Raw genomic sequence first — 12,446 nt, forward strand, 5'->3', positions numbered from 1 at the left:
TGCAAAAAGTTTCTTGCTCCATAGTCCATTATCTGTTATTCCTGTCACTGAGATATATTTTGGCTGGAAATCCTATTAAATTTACCTTTAAATCTTTTCAGGATTTGTTTGAATACATTTTTCTAAACAGGTACAACAGTAAACTCATAAGGTTAGCATAGTGATTTTCAATTAAAACAATCATATTTCTTTTTCTTTTTTTAAACTGGTTTTCTCTTATATTGGCATTCATTTTTTACAAGCAACATCCCAAATACACATCTGTCTGTGCTGCCATTTGTTCTTTTTTTGCCCTTTTTTTTTAAATTTTTTTTATTGAAGTTCAAATCAAGGCATACAAATATCAAAAGACAATAGGGTACAAAATATGCAACACATAATACAGAGTAAAATTCAAAGGAAATATTGTGCAGCCATTATGCCAAATAATGCACCACCCCCCTAAATGACACAAGAGGACACTTTTGATCCTCACAACCATAAAGCAAACTTATAGGGGGATATCTTGAACAAAGGAGACCACTTTTGGATCTCCTATGTCGAACCTCATTTTCTATTTTAGAAAAGAAAAAAAAAGAAACAGAACCTCTTTTGAATTTTCGGAAAATATCATAAAATAAAACTTACAGCTATTGGACCTACTAGACCGCTAGATCTGCGTATTATTATTATTATGGTAGTGGATCTATAGCTAGCTAGCTCTTCAGTGAGAGAGGGAGGATAAGGGGTATTATGGTGGCAATCACAGTATTTAGAACTGCTCCATATATTTGCTATTCTATGAGAGTGCTAGTTCCTATATGAGTATGTAGGTTACTGCATTGGACACACCATAACCACTTATAATTATGGGCTACAAAAGAAAGTGTGTGAAAAACATATAAGGCTTTAAACATTCACAATATATGCAAAAAACAACAACAAGATTTACTCATTACTTTCTTTCCTCATCTTTTATATAGGTGATTCTTGGCCCTTATTATTGCGAGACTACTACATTAACATTATATAAAGGCACATGAACAAGCAAATGCATGACAGTGTACAATTAAGCTTAAGTAATATTATCATTTGTATAGTAGGATGCATCAGCCAGACCTAAATACACATAAAAACAATATTATAGTGCTATTTGAGGTTGACAATAACTAATAGGATATCCAGCTAAGTCATAGTGAACCAAGGGAAATTAAAAATGATCTAGCAAAGGGTTATATCTTTTGAATAATACATTCTATCACTCCACGCTTGGGTATATGTACTAGTTCAGTAATATTAATGCAAACTCAAGGGGAGCATGGTTTTAGGTTCCATATATATTAAGTGTGAGCAAACGCTTTCCTGCATATTATAAATAATATCGTAATGTTAGGTATATAGGTCTCAGACATGTGCTGCCATTTGGATACTTTAAACAATTTTACAATAAAAGCAAAATTGCCAGTTCAAAACAAACTACTGCAAAAAATGTGTTTCTCCAGGTATTTGCTGCATTTCCACAAGTAGCGTCGCTGTCTGTAAAGAAATGAAAAAACAAAACAATGCTTAAAAGTATCATGAAATGTATAATAATTAAGCAACTTACAAAGTTAACATTTATGATGCTGTGTAGGATTCAGCATATAAAAATAAAAAAATGAATTGTAATTAAGTTCGCAAAACCCACAAGACCTATAAGAAGTTTACCTCTTTTTTTTAACCTAAGCTTTTTATGTATCGTATGAATTTACTTATGAATTTATCTATGAATTTGTTTATGCATTGTATTTTAGTCAATTTTTAACCGTGTTGATTTGTGTTTTTTAACTTTGTTGATATTGTTTATGTACATTTAAAGATTAAAACATTTAACCCTGTATTTGCTTGGTACTAGAGAGTATATCACATAATCACACCCTTTATGAGCCATACAATAGTTGGTTTTAAGCTTTTATTAGCGCCACATATAACTGACAGTTTCTGCTCCTCTTTAGGAAAAGAGCTGTCTATACTTGTATAGACTATTGTATATTTGGGTTTTGGAGAAATTCCAATTAATCTGTTGGTTTCACCAATTTGCTAGCACAGTTTAATTCTCTGTTCCTTTTGCTATATTGTCTTTTTCTCCTTTTTGAATTGCTGCTGCATTATGGCTGAGAAAAATGTATTTGATTACCGCAAAGATCTATATAAAGATATGAACACCCTTTTTTCAAGAGAAGTAATTGTGACAAAAGAGAATGTAGAATTTTTTTTGATTTAATTCAATAATTAGAAAGTAAACTTTTGTTAGAAATGAAACATAGAATACTTATTTATTTCATGTAATTGGCAAGAGTCCATGAGCTAGTGACATATGGGATATACAATCCTACTAGGAGGGGCAAAGTTTCCCAAACCTCAAAATGCCTATAAATACACCCCTCACCACACCCACAATTCAGTTTTTTAACAAACTTTGCCTCCTATGGAGGTGGTGAAGTAAGTTTGTGCTAGATTTCTACGTTGATATGCGCTTCTCAGCATGTTGAAGCCCGGTTCCTCTCAGAGTACAGTGAATGTCAGGGGGGTGTGAAGGGAGTATCACCTATTGAATACAATGGTCTTCCTAATGGGGATCTATCTCATAGGTTCTCTGTTATCGGTCGTAGAGATTCATCTCCTACCTCCCTTTTCAGATCGACGATATACTCTCATATACCATTACCTCTACTGATTTTCGTTTCAGTACTGGTTTGGCTATCTGCTATATGTGGATGGGTGTCTTTTGTTAAGTATGTTTCATTTACTTAAGACACTCTCAGCTATGGTTTGGCACTTTATATATAAAGTTCTAAATATATGTTTGTACTTATATTTGCCATGATTCAGGTTTATCAGTATATTTCCTTTTTGCAGACTGTCAGTTTCATATCTGGGAAATACTTTATATAAAAAAAAATAAATTCTTACCTGAGGTTTTCAAATTGACTCTTTCTAAATTGCGGTCTGTATTAGTCATGCGAGAGCGCACAATGCTATAATTTATTGCGTCATTCTTGGCGCAAGACTTTTTTTGGAGCGAAAATTACGTTTGTTGACGCAAATTCGTCATTTCCGGCGTCTTAGTTGGTGCCGAGTCTTTTCACGAGGTTGCGTCATCTATGACGCTTCAGTTTCGTTCTGGACGTTTTTGGCGCCAAAAAATGTTTTTCAGTTTGTGGTGCGTCATACTTGGCGCCAAATTTTTTTTCATTATTTAAGACCTCATTCCTTTTGCCTCTGGTCTTTTTTTCTATGTCAGAGGCCTATTCTGTTTGCATTTTTTCCCATTCCTGAAAGTGTCATATAAGGAAATTGATCATTTTGCTTTATATGTTGTTTTTTCTTTTACATACTGCAAGATGTCTCAATCTGATCCTGTCTCAGAATCTACTACTGGAATCCTGCTGCCTGATATCGGTTCTACCAAAGCTAAGTGCATTTGTTGTAAACTTGTGGTAACTGTTCCTCCAGCTGTGGTTTGTAATAGTTGTCACGATAAACTTTTACATGCAGAGAATGTTTCCATCAGTAGTAGTTCATTACATGTTGCTGGTCCTTCAACATCTAATGCTCAGGATATTCCTGTAAATTTAAGAGAATTTATTTCTGATTCCATTCAGAAGGCTTTGTCTGCCATTCCGCCTTCTAATAAACGTAAAAGGTCTTTTAAAACTTCTCATAGAGTTGATGAATTTTCTAATGACCAACAACATACTGATTTATCTATCTCTGATGAGGATCTGTCTGATTCAGAGGATCCTGCGTCAGATATTGACACTGACAAATCCTCTTATTTATTTAAAATGGAGTATATTCGTTCTTTATTAAAAGAAGTGTTGTTTGCATTAGATATGGAGGAGACTAGTCCTCTTGATACTAAAACTAGTAAACATTTAAATTCGGTTTATAAACCTCATGTAGTTATTCCAGAGGTTTTTCCAGTTTCTGATGCTATTTCAGATATGATTTCTAAGGAATGGAATAGACTGGGTACTTCTTTTACTCCTTCTTCAAGGTTTAAAAGATTGTATCCTTTGCCTACTGATAGATTGGAGTTTTGGGAAAAGATCCCCAAACTTGATGGGGCCATCTCTACTCTTGCTAAACGTACTACTATTTCTACGGAAGATAGTACTTCTTTTAAAGATCCTTTAGATATGAAGCTTGGATCTTATCTAAGGAAAGCTTATTTATGTTCAGGCAATCTTCTTAGGCCTGCTATTTCTTTGGCTGATGTTGCAGCTGCCTCAACCTTTTGGTTGGAAACTTTAGCGCAAAAAGTATCAGCTCATAATGTGTATAGCATTGCTAAATTAATTCAACATGCTAATAATTTCATTTGTGATGCCATTTTTGATATCATCAGAATTGATGTTAGATATAAGTCTTTAGCTATTTTAGCTAGAAGAGCTTTATGGCTTAAATTTTGGAATGCTGATATGACTTCTAAATCGACATTGCTATCTCTTTCTTTCCAAGGCAATAAATTATTTGGTTCTCAGTTGGATTCTATAATTTCATCTGTCACTGGGGGGAAGGGAGCTTTTTTACCTCAGGATAAAAAATCTAAGGGTAAATTTAAAGCTTCTAACCGTTTTCGTTCCTTTAGACAAAATAAGGAACAGAAACCTAGTCCTTCCCCTAAGGAATCTGTCTCCAATTGGAAGCCTTCCTCAATCTGGAATAAATCCAAGCCATTTAAGAGATCTAAACCAGCCCCCAAGTCCGCATGAAGGTGCGGCCCTCATTCCAGCTCAGCTGGTAGGGGGCAGATTAAAATTTTTCAAGGATGTTTGGATAAATTCAGTCCAAAATCATTGGATTCAGAACATTGTCTCTCAGGGGTACAGAATAGGTTTCAGAGTAAGACCGCCTGTGAGAAGTTTCTTTCTCTCACGCATTCCAGTGAACCCAGAGAAAGTGCAGGTTTTCCTGAAGTGTGTTTCAGACCTGGAGCTATCTGGGGTAATCGTGCCAGTTCCTTTTCAGGAACAGGGCCTGGGGTTTTATTCAAATCTGTTCATTGTCCCAAAGAAAGAAAATTCATTCAGACCAGTTCTGGATCTAAAAGTCTTGAATCGATATGTAAGAGTACCAACATTCAAAATGGTGACTATAAGGACTATTCTGCCTTTTGTTCAGCAAGGGCATTATATGTCTACAATAGACTTACAGGATGCATATCTTCATATTCCGATTCATCCAGATCACTATCAGTTCCTGAGATTCTCTTTTCTAGACAAGTATTACCAATTTGTTGCTCTTCCTTTTGGCCTAGCGACAGCTCCAAGGATCTTTTCAAAGGTTCTCGGTGCCCTACTCTCTGTAATCAGAGAGCGGGGTATTGCGGTGTTTCCTTATTTGGACGATATCTTGGTACTTGCTCAGTCTTTACGTTCTGCAGAATCTCAGACAAATCAACTAGTGTTGTTTCTTCAAAGACATGGTTGGAGGATCAATTTACCACGTCTGAAATTGGTTTCAGCCTGTCGGAACCTTCAGTCTCAGTCATTCCCTTCAGTAGCTATGTGCATGGATGTTTTAGGTCTCATGACTGCAGCATCGGACGCGATCCCCTTTGCTCGTTTTCACATGAGACCTCTTTAGCTTTGTATGCTGAACCAATGGTGCAGGGATTATACAAGGATATCACAATTAATATCCTTAAATCCCAATGTTCGACTATCTCTGACTTGGTGGCTAGATCACCATCGTATAGTTCAAGGGGCCTCTTTTGTTCGTCCAACCTGGACTGTGATCACAACAGATGCAAGTCTTTCAGGTTGGGGAGCTGTCTGGGGATCTCTGACAGCACAAGGGGTTTTGAAATCTCAAAAGGCGAGATTACCAATCAATATTTTGGAACTCCGTGCGATTCTCAGAGCTCTTCAGTTTTGGCCTCTATTGAAGAGAGAGTCATTTATTTGTTTTCAGACAGACAATGTCACAACTGTGGCATATTTCAATCATCAGGGTGGGACTCACAGTCCTCAGGCTATGAAAGAAGTATCCCGGATACTTGTTTGGGCAGAATCCAGCTCCTGTCTAATTTCTGCAGTCCATATCCCAGGTATAAACAATTGGGAAGCAGATTATCTCAGTCGTCAAATTTTACATCCGGGAGAGTGGTCTCTTCACCCAGATGTGTTTTTTCAAATTGTTCAGATGTGGGGGCTTCCAGAAATAGATCTGATGGCATCTCATCTAAACAAGAAACTTCCCAGGTACCTGTCCAGGTCCAGGGATCCTCAGGAGGAAGCAGTGGATGCATTGACACTTCCCTGGAGTTATCAACCTACCTATATTTTTCCGCCTCTAGTTCTTCTTCCAAGAGTGATTTCCAAGATCATCATGGAGCAATCGTTTGTGCTGCTGGGGGCTCCAGCATGGGCTCACAGGTTTTGGTATGCGGATCTTGTTCAGATGTCCAGTTGCCAACCATGGCCACTTCCACTAAGGCCAGACCTTCTATCTCAAGGTCCGTTTTTCCATCAGGATCTCAAATCATTAAATTTGAAGGTATGGAAATTGAATGCTTAGTGCTTAGTCATAGAGGTTTCTCTGACTTAGTGATTAATACTATGTTGCAGGCTCTTAAATCTGTTTCAAGGAAGATTTATTATTGAGTTTGGAAGACTTACATTTCATGGTGTTCTCATAAATTCTCTTGGTATTCTTTTAGAATTCCTGGAATTTTACAGTTTCTTCAGGATGGTTTGGATAAGGGTTTATCTGCAAGTTCCTTGAAAGGACAAATCTCTGCTCTTTCTGTTTTATTCCACAGAAAAATTGCTAAACTCCCTGATATTCATTGTTTTGTACAGGCTTTGGTTCATATCAAGCCTGTCATTAAATCAATCTCTCCTCCTTGGAGTCTTAATTTGGTTTTGAAGGCTTTACAGGCTCCTCCGTTTGAGCCTATGCATTCTTTGGACATTAAATTGCTTTCTTGGAAAGTGTGGTTTCTTTTGGCCATCTCTTCTGCTAGAAGAGTTTCTGAATTATCTTTCTTGTGAGTCTCCTTTTCTGATTGTTCATCAGGATAAGGCAGTTTTGCGGACTCCATTTAAATTCTTACCTAAGGTTGTGAATTCCAACAACATTAGTAGGGAAATTGTTGTCCCTTCTTTGTGTCCCCATCCTAAGAATTCCTTGGAAAGATCTTTGGATGTGGTGAGAGCTTTGAAATATTATGTTGAAGCTACTAAAGTTTTCAGGAAGACTTCTAGTCTATTTGTTATCTTTTCTGGTTCTAGGAAAGGTCAGAAGGCTTCTGCCATTTCTTTGGCATCTTGGTTAAAGTTTTTGATTCATCACGCTTATTTGGAGTCGGGTAAATCCCCGCCTCAGAGGATTACAGCTCATTCTACTAGGTCAGTTTCCACTTCCTGGGCTTTTAAGAATGAAGCTTTCAAAGCAGCAACTTGGTCTTCTTTGCATACATTTACTAAATTCTACCATTTTGATGTTTTTTCTTCTTCAGAAGCAGTTTTTGGTAGAAAAGTTCTTCAGGCAACTGTTTCAGTTTGATTCTTCTGCTTATAATTTCAGTTTTTTTCTTTTCCATTATAAGATTAAAATTTATGATTTGGATTGTGGATTAATTTTTCAGCGGAATTGGCTGTCTTTATTTTTTATCCCTCCCTCTAGTGACTCTTGCGTTTAGTTCCACATCTTGGGTATTGCTATCCCATACGTCACTACCTCATGGACTCTTGCTAATTACATGAAAGAAAACATAATTTATGTAAGAATTTACCTGATAAATTAATTTTTTCATATTGGCAAGAGTCCATGAGGCCCACCCTTTTTATGGTGGTTATGATTTTTTTGTATAAAGCACAATTATTCCAATTCCTTTGTTTATGCTTTTTGCTCCTTTCTTTATCACCCCACTTCTTGGCTATTCGTTAAACTGAATTGTGGGTGTGGTGAGGGGTGTATTTTTAGGCATTTTAAGGTTAGGGAAACTTTGCCCCTCCTGGTAGGATTGTATATCCCATACTTCAATAGCTCATGGACTCCTACCAATATGAAAGAAATTAATTTATCAGGTAAATTCTTACATAAATTATGTTTTTTAGATAAATATTTGGAGGTTAAGAGAGTGCCAAGAGGGCTAAGAATCATAAAAGAGTGTTCATTTAATATTGAGGATCCTGAGTTTAAAGTAAAAGGGAGTAACATCCTAGAAGAAGCATCATTTAATTTAATGAAGTTAATTAAAGAATATAGAAACCAAATCCTGAAAACATTAAAAGCAGAAATCAGAGATTAAGAAGAAAAAATACAAGAATTCAATGAGTTAAAGAAGTATAAAAAGAAAGAAAAGGAAATGAAAAAACTAATGGAATCTAGGGGTGTGGCTAAGTATCGGCCATGACAAGTTTTTATACTAATCTATCGAATATCTATATGATACCCTGACATCCAACCTTAAAAATATCAGATCCAACTACTTATAATACTAGCAGCAGATCCAAAAGATGTCAAACTAATCTCATTGGAACCACTGTAATCTGATCCGCCAAACATTGAACTCGGACGGAGGCCTCCTCAGGTTGCCCGAGCTACGTGGATACCACTTCGCTGAGGTGATTAATAACTCCATTGCTCACAATAGAATCAAGCCCCTGAGCCAGTAACTAAAGCAGATGGACATGGAGATCTTGGATGCACTTGCTACTTTGGAGACTCGAATGGATACCTATTTCGACACACTTCGCCACTGCATATCCCTAGACCAGGAGGATAGCGCACTCTCCTCAGAGTGCAGTATTGGGAGTCCGCCTTTCTCCATTACTTACCCACATGAGACCCTCCCGAGTCCCTACTTACATAACGGCCCACTTAAAATGGCGGTGCGGCCTACCAGCTCGGACTTTCACAGTGGCACCATTCCTAGACCAAAGAGCTCTCTTGATCCTATCCCCGACATCATTACTACTACCTCGGGCACTACTCCAAGGCGGCCAGTTGGGGCGGGGCTTGAAGCTGACATACCCGTTACCATATCTTCACCCAGCGACACATCCGTCCTTGTGCTCCATGGAACTGCCAATTTCAATTCATTGAACATAGCTCCATCAAGCCGCCCTACTGATCCTGTCGGGATGGAAGGCTTCATGAGAGGGATAGGTCATAGTCCTGTAAGTACCACTTTCTTCCTTGTGAAGAATGGGTCCGGATCTCCACATTCTGCAACTTGCTGGTCTCCGGGTGGGTTCCTCTTTGATATCCTCTGCAAGCACATCATGAGAACTGGTATCGGCTAATCTTCTAAATTGAGGATGGGAATGACAGTGACTGTATTACCTACCAATACAACATTCCCTCTTGTCTACGGTATCTACTCACTTAAACTGAGAGACTTGGATTTCAAAGTACACCATTCCACATGACTCAACCTAGTACGGACCCTAAAGTAGTTATTATATATTTGTGGTGTTATACGCAGTGCCACTCACATTTATCTAAAAACATAATTTATGCTTACCTGATAAATTCCTTTCTTCTGTTGTGTGATCAGTCCACGGGTCATCATTACTTCTGGGATATAACTCCTCCCCAACAGGAAATGCAAGAGGATTCACCCAGCAGAGCTGCATATAGCTCCTCCCCTCTACGTCAGTCCCAGTCATTCGACCAAGAATCAACGAGAAAGGAGTAACCAAGGGTGAAGTGGTGACTGGAGTATAATTTAAAAAGATATCTACCTGCCTTAAAACAGGGCGGGCCGTGGACTGATCACACAACAGAAGAAAGGAATTTATCAGGTAAGCATAAATTATGTTTTCTTCTGTTATGTGTGATCAGTCCACGGGTCATCATTACTTCTGGGATACCAATACCAAAGCAAAAGTACACGGATGACGGGAGGGATAGGCAGGCTCATTATATAGAAGGAACCACTGCCTGAAGAACCTTTCTCCCAAAAATAGCCTCCGAAGAAGCAAAAGTGTCAAATTTGTAAAATTTGGAAAAAGTATGAAGCGAAGACCAAGTTGCAGCCTTGCAAATCTGTTCAACAGAGGCCTCATTCTTAAAGGCCCAAGTGGAAGCCACAGCTCTAGTGGAGTGAGCTGTAATTCTTTCAGGAGGCTGCTGTCCAGCAGTCTCATAGGCTAAACGTATTATGCTACGAAGCCAAAAAGAGAGAGAGGTAGCAGAAGCTTTTTGACCTCTCCTCTGTCCAGAGTAAACGACAAACAAGGAAGAAGTTTGGCGAAAATCTTTAGTTGCCTGCAAGTAGAACTTGAGGGCACGAACTACATCCAGATTGTGTAGAAGACGTTCCTTCTTTGAAGAAGGATTTGGACACAAGGATGGTACAACAATCTCTTGATTGATGTTCCTGTTAGTGACTACCTTAGGTAAGAACCCAGGTTTAGTACGCAGAACTACCTTGTCTGAGAGAAAAATCAGATAAGGGGAATCACAATGTAAGGCTGATAACTCAGAGACTCTTCGAGCCGAGGAAATAGCCATTAAAAACAGAACTTTCCAAGATAACATTTTTATATCAATGGAATGAAGGGGTTCAAACGGAACACCCTGTAAAACGTTAAGAACTAAGTTTAAACTCCATGGTGGAGCAACAGCTTTAAATACAGGCTTGATCCTAGCTAAAGCCTGACAAAAGGACTGGACGTCTGGATTTTCTGACAGACGTCTGTGTAACAAGATGGACAGAGCTGAAATCTGTCCCTTTAATGAACTAGCTGATAAACCCTTTTCTAAACCTTCTTGTAGAAAAGACAATATCCTAGCGATCCTAACCTTACTCCAGGAGTAACCTTTGGATTCGCACCAGTATAGGTATTTCCGCCATATTTTATGGTAAATCCTTCTGGTAACAGGCTTCCTAGCCTGAATCAGGGTATCAATAACCGACTCAGAAAAACCACGTTTTGATAAAATCAAGCGTTCAATTTCCAAGCAGTCAGCTTCAGAGAAGTTAGATTTTGATGTTTGAATGGACCCTGTATCAGAAGGTCCTGTCTTAGAGGTAGAGACCAAGGCGGACAGGATGACATGTCCACCAGATCTGCATACCAAGTCCTGCGTGGCCATGCAGGAGCTATTAGAATTACTGATGCTCTCTCCTGTTTGATTTTGGCAATCAATCGAGGAAGCAGCGGGAAGGGTGGAAACACATAAGCCATCCTGAAGTTCCAAGGTGCTGTCAAAGCATCTATCAGAACTGCTCCCGGATCCCTGGATCTGGACCCGTAGCGAGGAAGTTTGGCGTTCTGGCGAGACGCCATGAGATCTATCTCTGGTTTGCCCCAACGTCGAAGTATTTGGGCAAAGATCTCCGGATGAAGTTCCCACTCCCCCGGATGAAAAGTCTGGCGACTCAAGAAATCCGCCTCCCAGTTCTCCACTCCCGGGATGTGGATTGCTGACAGGTGGCAAGAGTGAGACTCTGCCCAGCGAATTATCTTTGATACTTCCATCATTGCTAGGGAGCTTCTTGTCCCTCCCTGATGGTTGATGTAAGCTACAGTCGTGATGTTGTCCGACTGAAACCTGATGAACCCCCGAGTTGTTAACTGGGGCCAAGCCAGAAGGGCATTGAGAACTGCTCTCAATTCCAGAATGTTTATTGGAAGGAGACTCTCCTCCTGATTCCATAGTCCCTGAGCCTTCAGAGAATTCCAGACAGCGCCCCAACCTAGTAGGCTGGCGTCTGTTGAATACACGGAGGTTCTCCAATTTAAATTTAAAATTTGAAATATCTGAGTCCAATTTGTTTGGATCAGAACCGTCACCCACAGAATGAAGCTCTCCGTCCTCATGCTCTGCGAGCTGTGACGCAGTATCAGACATGGCCCTAGCATTGTCAGCGCACTCTGTTCTCACCCCAGAGTGATCACGCTTGCCTCTTAGTTCTGGTAATTTAGACAAAACTTCAGTCATAACAGTAGCCATATCTTGTAATGTTATCTGTAATGGCCGCCCAGATGTACTAGGCGCCATAATATCACGCACCTCCCGGGCGGGAGATGCAGGTACTGCCGCGTGAGGCGAGTTAGTCGGCATAACTCTCCCCTCGCTGTTTGGTGAAATTTGTTCACATTGTACAGATTGACTTTTATTTAAAGTAGCATCAATACAGTTAGTACATAAATTTCTATTGGGCTCCACCTTGGCATTGGAACAAATGACACAGATATCTTCCTCTGAGTCAGACATGTTTAACACACTAGCAAAAAAACTTACAACTTGGTTATAATCTTTTTTAGCAAAAAAATATTGTGCCTCAAAGAGGTACTAAACGATTAAATAACAGTTGAAATAATGAACTGAAAAACAGTTATAGCATCAAACTTTAAAACAACACAACTCTTAGCAAAGGTTTGTTCCCATTAGTAAAATTACAATAATTAAATTTGACATAAAAAGTACAAAGCAACGTTTTTATGCACAGTCACTATAAG

At 38.9% G+C, this 12,446-nt stretch overlaps 1 protein-coding gene across 1 annotated transcript in view; it reads right to left on the reverse strand.

The window, feature by feature from the left end:
• Positions 1-938: 938 nt before the first annotated feature.
• The window catches only part of LOC128645886 (putative defense protein Hdd11-like), a 32,517-nt gene continuing 21,009 nt past the window's right edge, over positions 939-12,446 (reverse strand). Inside the window, exon 5 of the mRNA XM_053699198.1 lies at positions 939-1,515. Coding sequence (XP_053555173.1) covers positions 1,421-1,515 — 95 coding nt within the window. The 3' untranslated portion in view covers positions 939-1,420. The remainder of the gene's footprint in view (positions 1,516-12,446) is intronic.

This window comes from Bombina bombina, chromosome 1, assembly GCF_027579735.1.
Source record: "Bombina bombina isolate aBomBom1 chromosome 1, aBomBom1.pri, whole genome shotgun sequence".
Classification (NCBI taxonomy): domain Eukaryota; kingdom Metazoa; phylum Chordata; class Amphibia; order Anura; family Bombinatoridae; genus Bombina; species Bombina bombina.